This window comes from Aotus nancymaae, unplaced genomic scaffold, assembly GCF_030222135.1.
Source record: "Aotus nancymaae isolate 86718 unplaced genomic scaffold, 86718_ANA_hifiasm-v0.15.2.pri h1tg000036l, whole genome shotgun sequence".
In the NCBI taxonomy this organism is placed as follows: domain Eukaryota; kingdom Metazoa; phylum Chordata; class Mammalia; order Primates; family Aotidae; genus Aotus; species Aotus nancymaae.
Window position 1 is genome coordinate 61,120,770 of NW_026988450.1, and position 18,815 is coordinate 61,139,584.

At 33.0% G+C, this 18,815-nt stretch overlaps 1 protein-coding gene across 1 annotated transcript in view; it reads right to left on the minus strand.

The window, feature by feature from the left end:
• The window catches only part of CSMD3 (CUB and Sushi multiple domains 3), a 1,293,678-nt gene that overhangs the window by 277,595 nt on the left and 997,268 nt on the right, over positions 1–18,815 (minus strand). The window contains exon 31 of the mRNA XM_012443291.2: positions 12,341–12,535. Within this exon, the coding sequence (XP_012298714.2) occupies positions 12,341–12,535 (195 nt within the window). The remainder of the gene's footprint in view (positions 1–12,340; positions 12,536–18,815) is intronic.

The window sequence follows — 18,815 nt, forward strand, 5'->3', positions numbered from 1 at the left end:
TGTGCATTGATATAGCCTGATTGAATGTCACAAATCATAAATCCTAGTATAGAATATGTTTGAAAGCTATATCTCTCATGGAGCATTTTTTTTAAGAGAAGCCTTTCCTAACCCTTAAACTCTGTGATGAGAATTTGAATTCAGACAGCTATTATTACCAGTACTGACTTTAAGATTGAAATTATTATTTTTTTGTTTCTTTCTTTTGTTCAAAACTTTGATCTTAGTGAAAATACCTGTCCAGCCATTCCCTTCATGCTTCCTTTTGTCTCCTCTATAAGAGTAATTACTTCATTTTGTTTATCTGCCTTAAATGATAAGCCTCCAATAATGCTGCATTACATGTGAATTGATTTTGTGTTAAATTTCACACTTCTTTTTAATACTAAAAAAAAAAAAAATTCCATATCAGTGTGGTAATTGGTGGCTTGTAAATCATTTTAATGACTCAATAAGTCAACTTGTAGGATATAAGCTTCTACATCTGTCATCTCACTGATTGCCTGCATTCATTCATTAGATTTTCCTGGTGAGGAAGCCATCACCTTCATCCCTCACTGCTCTGTGAGCTGTTTTCTCCATCAGAGAATGTAATCTTAAAGCAAGAGTCATTCTGTGTTAAAGTCCTATGAATAGCTATATTGCTTGAATAGGTCTTCCATGTTACCACATACAAATTCTACTACTAGTAATAGTTTTGGAGGTTGTTGACAGTTAATCGATGATACTATGTGATTCATTTTTTAACCCAATTAAAAAAATTCGGATATAACTTACATACATAAAATTCACTGTTTTAAAATGTACAATTGAGTGGTTTTTAAGTATATTCATAAGTTTTATAACCAATGCCATTATCTAATTTTAGAATGTTTTCTCCATCCCCACAATAACTTCAGTACCCATTGGTAGTCACACGCTATTGTTATCACCCCCAAATTCCTGGAAATAGCTAATTTTGTAGGAAACTATATGGGAAGATAATTTCTTAAAAGATTTTAATTATTGGAACTTTTTGAAACTAAAATACCTTTTATCACATAGTTGAAGTCTTGCTGCTTTTTAGTGATGAAAATCTTTTTTTTAAAAAAAGATTACTTAAAGCAACTAATATATTAGTTTAAAATGACTTTAAAGGGAAAAGTACTCTTTAATAATTTGTAAAATTCTATCAAATCTCCTCACAAATGTTGCTTTCTTGCTAATGTTTTCTCTAATTTCCAGACTTGTTTAGAAGCCCTCATTATATAGTACTTCACCAATTACTTTTAGCACAGTAACTACAATTTTTAATTATGTATTTATTTTGTATGGCTATTTGATTAATGTCTGTATCTATCTCTAGTCTGTAAGATCTTTTAAGTCAAAGTTTCCATGTCTTTTCTGCATACCATTTATATCCCTGGAGCATAGCATAGTATCTGTTTTTATAATAGGCTTTAAATAAATATATGCTATATTAGGAAAAATGACAAAATATAAATTATTAATATCTAGCTATTGTCTAAATACATGGAGTAGAAAACTCATAGATTTTAAAAAAACTTTTGTTTAGGATAGCATGGTAGAACACAATATAAAACTTAGCATGTTAGAATCAGAAAGGTTTAGGTTTAGTCTGGGTGCGATGGCTCAAGCCTGTAATCTTAACACTCTGAGAGGCAGAGGCAGGTGGATCACCTGAGGTCAGGAGTTCAAGACCAGCCTGGCTAACATGGCAAAATCCCATTTCTATTAAAAATACAAAAAAATTATCTGGGTGTGGTGGTGCACACCTGTAATCCCAGCTACTCAGGAGGCTGAGGCAGGAGAATCACTTGAACCCAGGAGGTAGAGGTCGTAGTGAGCCGGGTTTGTGCCACTGGGTGGCAGAGTGAGACTCCATCTTAAAAAAAAAAAAAAGAAAGGTTTAGGTTTACATTCTAGCTTCAGTCTTTACTGACTGAGTAACCTTAGGACAGAGGGAAAGATAAACTTGAATTGCAACAGAAAGTGTCTGTTAGATCTGGTATATAGTGTGAGTTTAGGTAAATAAATTAGGGAGCTGTCCTGACCCACTCTAGAATCCTCTGCTGGCAATATAATGAGGCTTTCATAAGGCCTCAGGAAAATGAACCTCATTAATCTCAGGAGAATACAAAGCTTAGAAGAAATAGCAGGAGAAACTTTCTTAGTAGTTTGCCAAACTGCTGCCTTGACAGAGGTAGGAATGCCGTCAAGTGATCCTACACTGAGCATTGTCACTCTCTAGGAGGAGCTCAAGGCTTTTATTTTCTTCTCCTAATTTTCTCTAAGGATCAAGAGCAGAGTACTCCATCCCAAAGGAAGAGGAAGCCATAACATCAACTCAGCTGTTTCTCAAGGGTTGAGGTCATTGCCTGGCTGTTGAAGGTCAAGGTGGATGTAGTCCTCTATTTTTTTTTTTTAAACTTTTATCTTCTAGAAGTCTGGGGTGAAATAAGACTACTAGTAGCATTGGTTCTTATTCTACCCCAGACTTCTAAAGAAGAGAATGTGGCCCATCTCCTTTCCCTTATATTTCAGTGGCTCTTTCCCTTGTTCCAGAAATTTGGATGAAGAAAAATGTCTGTATTTTCTCTAGACTTTAAATGAATTTTTTTCTCTAACTGAATTTTAGCATTTCTCTTAATTACAAATGTAGGCAACAAACCACATGAATAGTAAAAGTAACTGGGACTTTGTCACCAGTAGAAATTATAGATTTTTTTATACTGCATTGTAATTTTTTCAGATACCTCAAAATGTTGTATATGCTCATCACTATTGAAAATTACAGTAGTTATTAGATCTGTCACTAGAAGTTCTAATTTAATGTGTTAAGAAGCATATATACCCTCACATGAAAAATGTATATTTTCTATGATAGTTTTTATATGTTACAATAACTGTGTTTAAGTATTATTGATTTCCCTTTCAGGCCTATGTGCTTTGTTTTATTTTAAGCACTTAAAAAGATTATTCTAATAAGGGATCCATAAGCTTCATCAGAGTGCACAAAAAGTTTAAAAACCCTTGTTCTAATTAGATTACTCCAAACCACCATTCTTTCTCTTTGTCATGCTCTATCTATCCTTTCCTTCAAGAGAGATTGTCACAGAGATTGTTGCTATGGCCCAACAAAATCTGGAAAATATAAGTTTCATTGAATGATCCTTTTTTTCTTGCTCTTTTGTCTCTTTTCCTAACAGGTTGGGTCAATTATTCTCAGAACTCAGTTTTGGAATTTAGGGGAAAATATCCAGTCTTAGGGTGAGCATAAGCTTGAAACTGTTTAAAACCACAGTCTAAATACAGCTCAGCTTTCCTCACTAACTCTCCTATTTGGTTCAGTCTAACTCACTAGATTTGTGGTTTGGGATTAGGGATCAAATTCCCTTCTGCACAGAGAGCTCTAACTTGTCTTCCTTTATGTATGTATCTCCCTTATGAATCTTAGAGTGAATTGTTTGCTGGTTGAAGTGCAAGAGTAAAACAATGAAATTTTCTTTGTATATTAAAGGAGAGGGAAGCAACAAACCTACTCCCCTCCTTTAGAGCTTCCCTTAGAAAACATAATCGGTATACCTTTTGATTTTATAGTGCAAGGTTACCAGCCTTCTGACCATTGAACCTGTAAACACATACTTCTGACAATAACTGAAGGTTCTCACTTGAGGCATGCCAGAGACAAGGCACATCAAGTGGTCTATCAAGAAGATAAAATAAATTTTAGTAATTATTTTTTAACCTATTGTATAAATCTGTGAGGTTCTCTCTAGTCTTTGTAGTGTCTTTCCTAGACTGCCTACAATGTATATTGCATTCTAGATGTGCTTATTTAATAATAAAGCTAATTTCTTTCTCTTCTACATTTAGTGGAATGAACTGTGTTAGTAGGATTTTTAATTCCTTAACAAAAGTAAAAAATTGACTATCCTCAAACCTCTTGTGTTATTATTACCTTAATACTATTTGAATCTTGCCATGACTTCTGACAGTTACTGTTATATACTTTATTTTCTTCACTTGTAAGGAGAGAATTACTAAGTTGATTCAACTTTCATATATACATATATATGAAAGTAGAATATATATATATATATATATATATATATTCCACTAAAATTGGCAATACATCAGGAAGGTACGTTTGAGGTCTCACCTAAATGTAGACTACACGGTAATGGAGAATGGGGCACATCTCAGTATAATGAGAAGCCATGTGACTGTCTATCTGGAGATATGGTTTAAATATGAACCCCAAGTCAATCATAACAATAAAATGCAGGTTGAGCATCCCTAATTCAAAACACAAAATCCAAAATGCTCCAAAATCTGAAATTTTTGAGCACCAACATGACATTCAAAGTTCATGTTCAAATGAAATGCTCATTGGAATATTTTGGATTTGAGATTTTCAGATTAGGGGTGCTCAACCTGTAAATATAAATGCAAATATTCCAATATCCAAAAAATATCTGAAATCTGAAACACTCTAGTTCAAGCATTATGGATTAGGGATTCTCAACCTGTATACTCTGAATTATAGACACTGATTTGCAAGTTGCTTCTTATATTGGCTACTCTATGTAGTATGCTCCAGAATCCATAGCAGCAGGGATTTGTTTATAACAATGTCAATGATTCTCTAGACTAGCATCCAGGAGGTCAACTGGAGACAGAGTATATGTAAGAGTGTCAGAAAAATAGCAAGTGCTCAGTAACATTAGCATCTCTTCTTGTTTCCATTTAAATAATAATTTTCCCCATCATATGAAAACAAAGTATGCTTTGATTTTTATTCCAATGCAATAAAAAATACATTGCACTTCTCTGTTGAAAACAGTTCTAACACAATATTTTAAATCTTTCTAGGCTATTATTAGGAACAAAGAGATGATTTTTAGGTAAGTGCTGACAATTATTGAGCACTTACTATGTGCCAGGCACTGTGCACATATCACATATAGTCCCCTTTAACCCTCATAGGAATAATAAAAAAAAGAAAACAGTTCTAACACATAATCTACATATTTTATCCGTGAACAAAATTCCTGTGTGCTGCTGATGAAAAGCAGATATTTGATAATACATAGTCATAATTTACCACTAAGCTTTTGTTTTATGAATCTTTCATCTGCATATTTTAATTACATCACATATTTAAATGTTATCAATGGCTCAGTATATTAGATTAGATAATCTCTATATACATTGATAATGGAATGTGACTCTAGACTTCTTTCACACCCAAAAAGGATTTTGTAAACCTCAAGAACATTTGAAATAAGGATCTTAGCCCAAGACAAGTCATGCCATTTAAACAGAATATCTAAAATAAAAGTACAGCTATTTACTTCTGAATTATATAAATCCAGACAATATAATTTCATTAAAAGGAAGGCATATAGGGTTACCAATTAGAGATGACTTTAAAGTTGGAAAGATGTAATTATGTAATTGACTTTTTATTTTTTGGTTTGTTTGTTTCAAAGCTTTCTCTTTAGTTAATAGGGTAAAAGGGCTCTTCCTTTAGAAACTTGCATCATTCCACATACAGTTGGAAGCGGAACAGAGAATGGTGCCAGAAGACCACTGGATGTCTAATCTTAACATATTCGTATTTAGGCACTTTTGACAGACCTTAGAGTCAACAGTGATTGAGTTGCTCAAATCTTTTTTTTTTTTTTTTCATAATCCAAGTCTTATATCAGCATAAGTGAAACAAAGGTGTTGAAAAGAACAGAGCTGGCACTGGCTAAGCATGTTTATATAGGTCTTTGTATATTGTCCAGAGTTGTATATCAGATGAAATGCAAAGATGCACTTAAGATGAAAAATTCTATCCATTTTTTTTTTTTTGGTAGGAGCTTACATTCTCTTAGTTCTCATAGTTATCCTGGAGGAAGATTTTAGTCTCACCACTTATTCTTAGTGCCATACATCATTTGTAAAACATTAAACCAATTAAAATATTCCAGAAACTTTTTGGCTCTGAAGATATAAAAAGGTCAATACAAAGTTCTTTGCAGAATTAAGGACTATAGGGCAGTAATTAAGATCACGGCTTCATAAGAAGACTGCTAAGCATGTCTCTCTGTGTCTTGGTTTCCTCATCTGTAAAATGAGAATATTAATAGTCTCTAGTTCATGGTATTATGATGAAATACAAAATAATATGTAATATTATTATTACCAGCTCGATACAGGTAAGCTGTCATCTGTAAACAATCATCCTCCTTATGCTTTTGTTCTACTGAATTACTTGAAATGCCAACCAAATTTCCTATCTGCTCTTTGCTTCTACATGTTTACATATGCTGAACCCTAGTTATGAAACACATCACCTCTTTAAGCCCTGTAGCTCACCTAGTTTCCTCTTATTTACACTTTTAAGATTCAATTTGTGTATAACTTTTATAAGGAAGCCTCCCTGATCTCTCTTCATAATAAGATCAGATGTATCTCCATGCTGTGCTCATAGTACTGTTTTTATTTCTAGCAATGGACATTATCTGCTTGTATCTCCTCAGATTATAAACTTTGTAAAGGCAAGGACCATGTTGAATTCATGTTGTTTTCCCTAACTTGTAATGCAGGACCAGGCATAATTGTACTTTTGATAGCTGACAAAAAGAAATCAATGAATTATATGATCTTTTCTTTGGAATAATTGGTGAGCTAATAGTTCATTAACAGTCCAAATATGTTTATTCTAAGGTTTTATATTATAACTGCCTATTAATTAGATGCTTACTGTATTTTGTAGCAACTGAAAAGATTAAGAATATTGCATTCATACTGTGGCCAATACTCTCAAGTTTAATGATTTACCTTTCATGGTTCTAAGGTCTAAAAGTACTTTGAGCTTTACATACATAAATAAATCCTTATTCAGGATGTATAGTTGTAATTTTAGAATGAATATTGATTCTGTTCTGGGAGCTCTGAGGAGCACAGGAAAGATGAATAGGAATTTTCTTACAGTAAGAAGATAAGAGATTAGACGTCTGAAGAAAATGAGAGAGCTAGCCAGCCAGAGAGCTGGGGTAAAAATATTCTGGGCAGAAAGAACAGCATGTGCAAAAGATGTAGGTCAGAAGTATGATTAGTGCTTTGAAGATATATCAAGGAGTCTAGTGTCAATCAAAGAGTGTAGCAGAGGGAGGAAACAAGATGTCAGGTGTATATGAGCAGACAAAGTAAAATTTAGGATTATAAGATCTTTGGTATTTATTCTAATTTGAGAAGCCTTTGGTGGATTTTCAGTAAATATGATATAATCTGAGCTATGCTCTAAATATCACTGTATTGTGTTTTGAAGATACCCTATGGAGAACAAAGGAAGGAGAAAAACTAGTTAGGAGAGAGGAAAAGAGGTAAGAGATGACAGACGCTCTGGATAATGGTAAAGCTGTGCCATTAGACAAAGTAAGTCAAGGCAACATGATTAGGTGAGATATGTCGAGCAATGAATATTAAAAGGAAAATCTGAATCTGTCACTATTTTTGTTTTATTACCTTAACCTAATATTGAGTGAAATTATAAATAAGAATGACATATGACTTCTACTTTAATTCAGTATGCCTGTATATAACTAAATTAACAGAGTTTTAAAAGACACTTTTTAAAGTAAGAAAAAAAGGGAAGAAATTATTTTCTAAACTCATTTTTTTAATATCATGAAAGGAATTGTAGGCACAGATATGCTGTTCTGCTATCATTTAATATATATAACATTCTCATGAGATAAACTGCAGAGTTTCTCATCACTGAGCAGGACTTACCACAAGATGCAATCATTTTGGATCTACTTCTGACAAATATAATCTCCCAGTGTCCAATTCAAGGTCTTAAAAACATTTTCTTCAGATTTAAAATACACACTTAATCCTAAATCATGATAAATATCTGTCTTCTAAAAAGACAAACTTTATAAATTAATATGATTCAGTTTGTATTTACAGATATTTAATGAGCCTATTTATATAAATTAATGTGTTACATGTTAAATAGGATATGTAGTCTATAGCTGCATGGAGCTTATGCTCTTCTAGGGTGAGACTAAGGGACCACTATAAGAAAAAGCAAAATACAGTTGTATTCTAAGAGTCTGCAGAATATGATCATGTTGGTATTTGCTTCTACACTAAAAAAAAGGAACTAAACAGACAAAAACAGCTTTCCTTATTTTCATTCCTAGGATCACAGACTCATAGTTAACTTCCTATTTATGTACTCAAAAGCAATGCCTACCAGTCAGTCATAATTTTGTCATATTTTAGTCAGGACACCTACTGTGGGATGAGACCTAGACTGAAAAGCAGCAAAGTGCCAGCCACCTAATTCTCAAACATTGATAACATTAGAAATAGAGGCATAAACATATTAACATATAGCAAAGGCAATCACTAGAATAACACAAAATAATATAACTCTGAAACATTGCAGAGATGGACTGTGTATGTTACATCATCTTTTATATCAGCAAATCAAGAGATATTATCCAGAGTTGGTAAATAAAAAACAGACTTTCCTATGTTATATGGAGTTATGGGAGGGGCCATTGGAGCAATTAGTAACAGAAATTAAAACATTCAGCTTTTGACGAATAGGAGGATAGAGAGGGATAAGGCAGATGACCATTGCTTTAAATGTAAGGTACTTTGTATTATTTTCTTAGTTATCATATGCATATCTCAGATAAAAATAAAAATTTTATCTTAAAAAATAATTTGTTTTTATGAACAATGAACCCTCTGGCTTATTAAACATGCTTTAAATACCAAATTTGACTTATACACAGGACATGCTTTAAATACCAAATTTGACTTATACACAGTATTAAGTTAGGCCAGGTGCGGTGGTTCATGCCTGTAATCGCAGCATTGTGGGAGGCCAAGGCAGGAGGATCACTTGAGGCCAGGAATTTGAGACCAGCCTGGGAAATATAGTGAGACACTGTCTCTGCAAAAAATAAAAAATAAATTAGCTGGGTGTGGTGGCACATGCCTGTAGTCCCAGCTACTTGAAAGGCTGAGGTGGAAAGTACAGGTTACCTGAACTTGTAAAGTACAGACTGCAGTGAGCCACACTTGTTCAAATAGGGTCTCACTCTGTCGCCCACGCTAAAGTGCAGTGAGCCACGCTTGCATGACTGCACTTTAGTGTGGGCAACAGAGTGAGACCCTATGTGAAAGAAAAAAAAAGTATTAAGTTATTACATCTGAAAGTCAACCAGTCCTGTGTATAAGTGCTGAGGAAAAGTGATTAGATAATCAAGGTGTGACCTTGATTAGGAGACTAAAATATGTTAAGTGCTCCTTATTGTGTGACAGTGACAGCCACAGAATCAATATTTAAAATAAGTTATTTAATAGATTTTCCCAAAAACCTTGCAAATTACACAGTATCTCATAATTCGATATGCTAAAGAAATAAAGTGAAAAGTCATGAAGAAACGCAGACTTGTTAAAAAAATTCAGTTTATTATTAAATATACTTAATTCTAAAACATAAGATTTTTTCCCCAACTATACTAGAAATTATTGGTTGTGATCATAAACTTACCTTAAACTGTTTTTCTAACAGCTTAAAGAATTCACTGAATAAATTGTATTTGATGTCAACAATATCACGTCCATTTTGATTAAAAGTCTAATATCTAGCTTAATTGATGGTAAAAATTATCTCTAAGGGAAATTTTTAAATACTTAACACCTGTTCAATTTTCAGGAGTGAATGAATGTGTGTATTCACATCATAACATAGATAAATTATTTTTAATTAATATTAAAATGAGAAATATACTAGTTTACCAAAATATAGCGCACAATACAAGATAATGCATGTTTATCAGTACTTTGCTTCTCTTGGAATACTGCATTGAAAATCACAACCCTTATATATTTATATTCCCACTTTTGTCAGACACTTTAATTAGATCCTCTGTATGTGTTGTGTTTACTAATTAAATCTTCAAAATAATCTACTGAATTAATAACTATTAACCTAGTTTTAGAGATTTATAAATCAAGACTCAGCTTGCCTTAGGTCATAAGAGTCAGAAGACACCTATTTGAATCCAGGCCTGCTGTACTTCTCTAAATTGTCTGTAGATATGAACTATCCAATGTATCAACTACTTAATTGTGCTATAATTAATCCTATAAAATGGTTTGGCTCAAAAGGATTTTTTAAAAATATTATGGCACATTTCATGCTGAAACTGACATTTCTATGACCTATTAGAAAAGAATATGATTATATTTGGCGGGCATATTCTTAGTGAATGCATGCTATACTCTAGTGTTCCTGACTTTTTCACCTGTCATTGAAAGCCATCTACTTAATCATTTATCCCTGTGATTAACATCTATCTTTTTAATCTACAGTTTTTTGTGTCCTTTGATATTTCTGCATCAGGACTTTTGGTTATTTTGCATCTGGTTCCTGGAAATTTCAGAAATTTTCTATAGTTTCCAAATAATCACTGACAATAAATTTTGAAAAGTTCTTTTCTTAGTATGTTTTTTTCTAGCTAAATTAGATTTTTCTGATTCTAAATTAGATAATACTAATTTCTACATTTCTAAATACTAATAAAATACTATGACCCTTTCTCTTCAATTTCCTATAAACTTCCATGCCATCAATCACTTTCTCTCTCATTGGAATAATTAAGCCCAAAGTAGTTATTACTCTTTTTATTCCCTTTATCTTCTGATAGATGAATCATCAATGTGAGTCAAAAATCAACCAGCTGTTCTGGTAATGATGGATATCAGAAGATGTCTACCATTTCTTTGTTTCTTATAAAAACATTTTGAAGTAAAAAATATTAATTATCTTCATTTCATAATTGAGGACAAAATAAACTCAGATGAGACAAAATAAACTCAGAGAGGGGTAAGTCAGAAATCATGCACATGTAATTCTCATAAGTGAATACATTCTACAACTAGGAAAAAATTACCATGTGTATTAGATACTAAAAATTTTTGTTATTCCACTGAAATTTATAGTAAGAAATAAATTTTATATCATAGCCCAATGCAAACAACACTTGAATGTTTGTAGGTACATATGTACACAGATGCAGATTTATTTTATTTTATTTATTTATTTATGTACAACAGAGCAAAGTTCCAAAAGTAATATGTACTCTTGGCTGGGTGTGTTTCTCACCCCTGTAGTCCCAGCACTTTGGGAGATCAAGGTGAAAGGATTCCTGGAGGCCAGAAGTTTGAGACCAGCCTGGGCAACATGGCAAAACCCCATCTCTATTAAAAATACAAAAAGTATCTGGGTGTGGTGATGCACACCTTTAATCCCAGCCATTAGGGAGGCTGAGGCAGGAGAATTTCTTGAACATGGGAGATGGAGCTGCAGCGAGCCTAGGTCATGCCACTGCACTCCAGCCTGGGCAGCAGAGCCAGACTCCATCTCAAAAACAAACAAAAAAAATACTCTCTCTACGTTCCTTAAAGTGTACTTTTTTCCTATTACTTTAATTAATTTTTAATGTAATTTTATTTGATTCACTTCTATGTCTATTTAAAAATGCTGGTCACAACCCAATGAATTGATTTTATGATTCACTGGTGGTGACCCATAGTTTGGGAAATCTGTCCTAGATCATATCACCTCTGTGTTAATTTTTGTACAATGCATTAGGATCAGTCACTAGAGACTAGGCAGTCTCTAGTAACCCTAAGCAGTGATATCACTGTTTCTCTGTTTTGCCTAAATGATATTTCTCACTGTATCTCCATTCTTATATAAAGTTATATATAAGTATATGATTTTTAAATATGTAGTATTATGTCTCTTTCTAGACAACCTAATTCCTAGAAGAAATATATATTCTTCTTTATCCTTATTACAGGTAAAGATTTCTCATCAATTTTAATAATATTTAAATTATTAAATTTATCTACTTGTGTTGAAATGTCAGTTTCAGTGTGTTTGTTCCTCATGTACTCAGTCAATATTTTCTGAGCATCTAACATTTTCAGGTACAAGTCCTGAGGGCACACAAATTAGCATAATAGGCAATAACTCAGTTCTCAGAAAGTTTGCCTATTATAATACGCATATTGCTTTAGAGACACCTGGGAATATAAGCACTTTTCCAAAACCAGTTCTTTATTGAATTCAACTTAAAAATCTTTGACAAAAATCTCTTCATTGCCAATATCACACTTGTAGATTGTATGTTGAATAGTTGATATTTTGAAACACAGAAATTACTTTAAGTATTTTTTATTTTTTTCTAATAATGAAAATTCAGCAAAAAAAAAAAATAATAATATATATATATGTATATATGTTTCTCACCATGACAACTTGGCAAGGCTCTATTCCATCCAGGTCTTCCATCATCTCCCATGATACAGGTGAGTGTTGAATAACCTTGAAGAACATAACCAGCATCACAGTAATAGGTGACTGTTGACCCTAATTTATAATCCATTCCAAGTCTGGTGCCATTCATTATATTGCCTGGATCGAAGCAGGACTCTCGGAGTTTTGCTGTAAAACAGTGTTAATACAACATTAATTGCTTTAAAATACAGTTGGCATTCTGTAATACATGGGTACTGCATCTGTGGATTCAGTCACCTGCAGATTGAAAATATTTTGAAAAAACTGTATCTGTACTATGTACAGTCTTGTCATTATTCCCTAAATAACACAGTATAACAACTGTTTACTTAGCATTTACATTGTATCCTATGTGATTAGTAATCTGGATATTATTTAATGTATATGGAAGGATGTATATATGTTGTATATTCACATCTGTGAATGTTAGTATCTGAGAAGTCATGGACCCAGTTCTCCAGAAATGCCAAGGGACAACTGACTTTTTTTTTTTTTGAGACCTTTAAGACATGTTCATTTCTTTTTCTAACCCACAAGGAAAAGCAACAGCACCATTTCCGTCTTTGTTCGGAGCGTCAAAGTACAAAGGAACCCTTATCCATATCTGACAAATTGCTAATGCATATTGATTAGTAAGATAATAAATAAATTCTAAAGATCTTCACAGATATTCTCATTAAACTTAGTATCTAGTGTATATATTCAAACATAGGGTTTTAGAATGTATTATAAGCATTATGTGCTATAATCCACGTGTAGATACTATAAATGAATTACTTTGGAAAAAAGCAGGATCCTTTATAAAACGTCTTAATTTAAAAGATCTCCCCAACTGGGCGCCGGTGGCTCACACCTGTAATCCCAGCACTTTGGGAGGCTGAGGTGGGCGGATCACGAGGTCAACAGATCGAGACCATCCTGGCCAACATGTTGAAACCCCGTCTCTACTAAAAATACAAAAATTAGCTGAGCATTGTGGCATGCGCCTGTAGTCTCAGCTACTCGGGAGGCTGAGGCAGGAGAATTGCTTGAACCTGGGAGGCGGAGGTTGCAGTGAGCCGAGATTGCGCCACTGCACTCCAGTCTGGCGCCTGGCTACAGAGCCAGACTCTGTCTCAAACAAAAAGATCTCCCCACAAGTAATGCCCATCTCATGTTACTGAACCTAGAAGTGGTTTTTCTGCCTATGTTGAACTCAGTTCATTTCACCACCTAGGGCAACATAAACAGCTCTATTTCTCTGCCCTGCAATCATTTTTCTTACCCTATTTCCTCCAGTCATTCCCCACATTCAGAGGTCTCCCGATTATAAAATAGCAAAAAAATCTTCACAAAATCCAAACCACAGTATTTTTGGACAGATTATCTATCCCTATGCCAAACACTTTCAAAGCTAGAACAGACAGATTGAAAAAATAAAATCCTTTCACCACAGAGGAATTGTTTTCATTGTACCCAGATAATGAACAAAGAGACTGACAGAATACTTTGAAAACATGTAGAGAAATAGAAAGATTAGCTCATTCATTTTATGGAACAGGCACTAGAACACTTTGTTAGTAACAAATCTGAATGAGGCATTCCATTTTGTAATTATTGATTACTTAAGAAATAATAAATATACAATGTAAAGGCCATTACCAATAAATCAGGGAAACAAATGTGGTGATTTTTCTACATTAGAATTTGTTTTGTGTTGATAAGAAATCAGAAAGTGGGTATATCTCTGAATATGAGTTACAGAATCTTTGGAATTTAGGTCAACTATATCTTGGTGTTTGGCTACTACAAACGTATTTTTATATCAAAATATATTTCATTGTACCAATAAGAATATGTTTCTTTCACTAATAAAAGTTTGCAAAGAGTTTAATGTACTTTAACATTTGTAAGAAATAATGAGAAATCTGTGCTTTAAGAAGAATACTATGTATAATTTCTCCGATTCAACTAAAGAGGAAATGGTGGAACAAAACATTTAAATAATTTTGATAGAATATCAGAGAAATGAAGAAGGTTCACTTTGTTTCTTTCCTTTCTATCTACAAATACTTAAGGGGTCACTACCCTACTAACTCTGGAAATGTAGCAGTGGACAATTAGAAAACGTTCTGGTGCTTATGAAAATTATAGTCCGTGAAGATATGAATTGTATTAAATAAAGACTTGCAATTTTGGAATGCTGTATAAAGGGAAGCATTCAGGAACCTCCCTGAAGAAGAGGTATCTAAAGAGAGCATTGAGAGAATAAGGAACAGATTAGGTGGAAATGTGATGGGAAGCATGTAGGGGAGGAGGTGTGCTGACATGTACAAGTAGGATAAACTTGATTCCTGAATTTCAAACCAGAGCTAAATGACTTGATCTTATCCAAGCAAATATATATGCACATTTATACACATACACAAAATTTACATTCCATATATTATACTCAAGTTGCTCTATAAAAATTTCATCCCAAACCATGAAATACATTTCTTTCGTATGAAGTATTCACACAACTCTTTTTATCAAAGAACCAGCAGGATGACTACTTAATTTGGTCACTAAGAATGGGAATTTAGTGATGCAGAGGTTGATTTGTTTATTTATAAAAATAAAACCTTACATTGTACCTTCCCTTAAACAAGCAAGAAAACACAATGTAATTTTTAGACAGAACAGACACCTAACATTTATAGCTGGGCTTCGTGAAATTGAACTCAGTCCCTGGAGGGTAAAGGAAGGATTTAAATTTCTGTTTGAAAGGATTAATCTCGTCGACAAGTCTATTCTTCTAATATTCATCTTTTGAAAAGTTTGGTTTCTCCTTCTTTGAAGTATTCCCCAAAATTTCAATAAAATGTCAGTGAAACTATAATGCACATATCCTATTTTTTGAGGAAAGGGAAACATGTTTGACAAATTTAAAAATATTGTCTCTGCAACAATTTTACATTGCTAGCCTCAACTTAAGAGAATGCTCTTATCTCATTATTATGTTTACATACTGCTTTAAATCCTTGGTGAATAGCTTTCTATGAATAATACTGACTTTGTTTATTTCCACATATGCCATAGCAATTACACCTGGAAATTTCGAAAACACCTGGAGAATACTTATACAAATGTCTAGGCAGTAGGTGAAAAGGTGATTTTAGTTTCTGAATAAAAATTATGAAGCAGACAAGTTATTAGCGTTATTTTTATGCATAATTAATTTTATCTGCTTAATAGTGATTTGACTACTGAACAGATAATAGGTAAAAGATTATTTTACCTCCTTATAGTCTCCAAATAAAATTTATCAGAAGATATATTTTAGATCTGCTGCATCTAAAATACTTTAGTTTATTTTAAAAATTATTTTTGCTGAATATAAATAGATTTTTGTATATATACTACATATATTTTATTGAAGGCAGAAGTAAACATAAACAATAAAATATGTCTTAATCTTTAATTAAAGGCAGTAACAAATGCTAGTGAGAATGGGAGAAAAGGCAAACCTTGTACACTGTTAAGGGAGATGTAAATTAGTATTGCCACTATGGAGAACAGTATCAACAGTATGGAGTTTCCTCAAAAAACTAAAAATAGAACAACCATATGATCTAGCAATCCCACTGCTAGTATATATATGAAAGAAAGAAATCAGTAGATATATATATCTACTATGAACCTGTAAAAATTAAAAATTAAAAAAAAGAAAAAAACACTAGTAACTTTCCTACATGCTTAAGTCAAGGTATGTGCTATATTTTACAAAAGACAAAGAAAAGTATTTTTACTATCTAGAGCCTCAATTTATATGTCCATGCATTTGGGTGTGCATATTTCTGTCTTGAAAATAATGAGATGTTCGTTTTTTAGTGATCATTATAAACATCAGCACCACTTTGTTAGCCTTAAGAAACTGGACAATTTGAGAGGAAACATTTATTGAAATAAAAATAGGAATTAGGGAAACTGGTAAGACAGACCCTGAAGACCCTGAAGACCCTGAAGTGGGCAATGAGATTTTCCCATAAACAGAAAGGGATTTGAGGACCAGTTTAGAGAATTCATGAGATTGGATCTCGGGAGCATTATTGTAAAGAAATATCATCTGGGATATAAAAATAAGACCTGGTGTAATTGTGTGCAAATGGGTACTGGTATAGTAGGTGAAGATGGTGGGTAGGAAAGAAGGACGTAGTTGATGGGATAATTATGTATTCCTCTCTACCTATACCTATATTTTTTTCTGACTTTATTATTAATGGTATTAACAAATTATGTAGTCTTGTGCAAATCATTTTAACAATTCAATTTTCAATTTTGTCCTTTGTAAAACAGGGATAGCAATACTTATAGCTGTTCTATGTTTTATTGCATTTATATATGCATTATCGCTATCCTTCCCATGCCTACTCATGTTACAGAAGACATACTCATGATTAGGCATGGGAAGGATAGAGATCATGCATTAAAAAGGGCTAATCACTAAACCTAGAGTAGAGTAAGTGTATACTAAATAATATCTTTTTTTAAAAAATTACATTTGTAGTTCTTTATGGCGACATAAATCTTAAGTTTTTGGAAATGATGAAACATTTAAATTGATCAAGCTAGGGAAACAGGGAGGGACGTGTATTTAGCTGAGGTAACGGCAAACAGGTTTTATCTCAATTGCTTAACTACTTGGCTTTAGTAAGGGCTACATGGAGTGTTACCTAGAAAAAGCATGATAAGGTCATGACCAGTTTCCATAAGAAAGAAAGTTGTAATCAGTAAGGATCAACTACCATTGGATTGGTAGTGAGATACTCTTGCTGCAACTTTTATTGTGATGATAATTTTACTAAATACTAATTCACAATAGAACCTCACTTTATCCCTACAGATTTGCTATAAGGTTTCTTTCTTTCTTTCTTTTTTCAACAAGTCATATATATGAGCCTTTCAGCTTGAGGGTATAAGACGCTCTTTTCTTTCTTTCTTTTTTTCTTTCTTTCTTTCTTTTCTTCTTCCCTTCCCTTCCCTCCCCTCCTCTCCCTTCTCTTCCTTCCTTTCCCTTCCCTCCTTCCCTCCTTCTTTCCTTCCTTCCTTCCCTCCCTCCCTCCCTCCCTCCCTTCCTTCCTTCCTCCCTCCCCTCCTTTTTTCCTTCATTCTCTCTTTCTTTTTTCATAGAGTTTCACTCTTGTTGCTCAGGCTGGAGTGCAATGGCACAGTCTCTGCTTACCACAACCTCCACCTCCTGGGTTTAAGCGATTCTCCTGCCTCAGTCTCCTGAGTAGCTGGGATTACAGGCATATGCCACCATGCCCAGACAATTTTGTATTTTAAGTAGAGATGGGGTTTCTCCATGTTGGTCAGGATGGTCTCAAGCTCCTGACCTCAGGTGATCCACCTGCCTTGGCATCCAAAAGTGCTGGAATTACAGACATGAGCCACCTCACCAGGCCATAAATAGCTATTTCAAAGTCAAGTTCTCATGTATAAAATGTAGAACAGGAACACATCTCTAAGATTTCTTACATTTAAATAATGTTATTATTCTAATATTCAAATTATGACTTGATTTTAAAACAGAAGACACCTCTCTACAATGCTCAAAACCAATCAAGTAACAAATAATTATTGAATCATTACTGTGTGTAGACACTATTCTTGGCACTTAGTATATAGTGGTGAATAAACAGATAAGGTATTTCCTCTTAAGAAACTTGTATTTTAGAATATGTGTAGGGGGTTACTGGAATGAGGGGGATCCACATATCAAGTAAACTTATAAATAAATAAGTAAATAAATAAGTAAGAAAGTTCAGATATTGACATTATTTGATAGCAGGTGGAAGATTTTGAAATTAAGAATACAGAAAAAGCAAAAGAAATATAAAGCAAAAAATAAAAGAAAAAGGCTAATAAGTATAAATATACTAAATCCAAGGTATCAAAAAAAAAAAAACAGAAAAAAATGCAATTTATATGCACCAGAAAACAAGCTTTCATAATATATAAATAAAAATGGTAAAAATTTAAGAAAAATGGCAAATTAAGAATAGTATATCTTACCCAACTATTTCAATAATTGTTAGTTTAAGCAGGTTAAAAAATAGTGGAAAGATGAATATTTAACAACATAATTAGGGAGTTTATTGGATGTATATAAAAACTTGCACTCATTATATGATGCAAGTTTCCCTCCTAGTACAGAAGGAACATAAATATTGGCCATATAATGGACTACAAAACAAATCCTATGTACATGCCAAAGAATCAGAATCATATATATTTGATCAATGCAAGTATAAATTAAAAATTTATAATAAAGTTACAGATTAAAACATCCATCAGCAGCAAAACTATTTTGTCAAGTTTTACCATATTTGCCTGCATCTAAACAAGAGATATGTTAGGTGAAAGTTATTATTTCCAAAACTACAGAATTTATAGAAGTTAACTT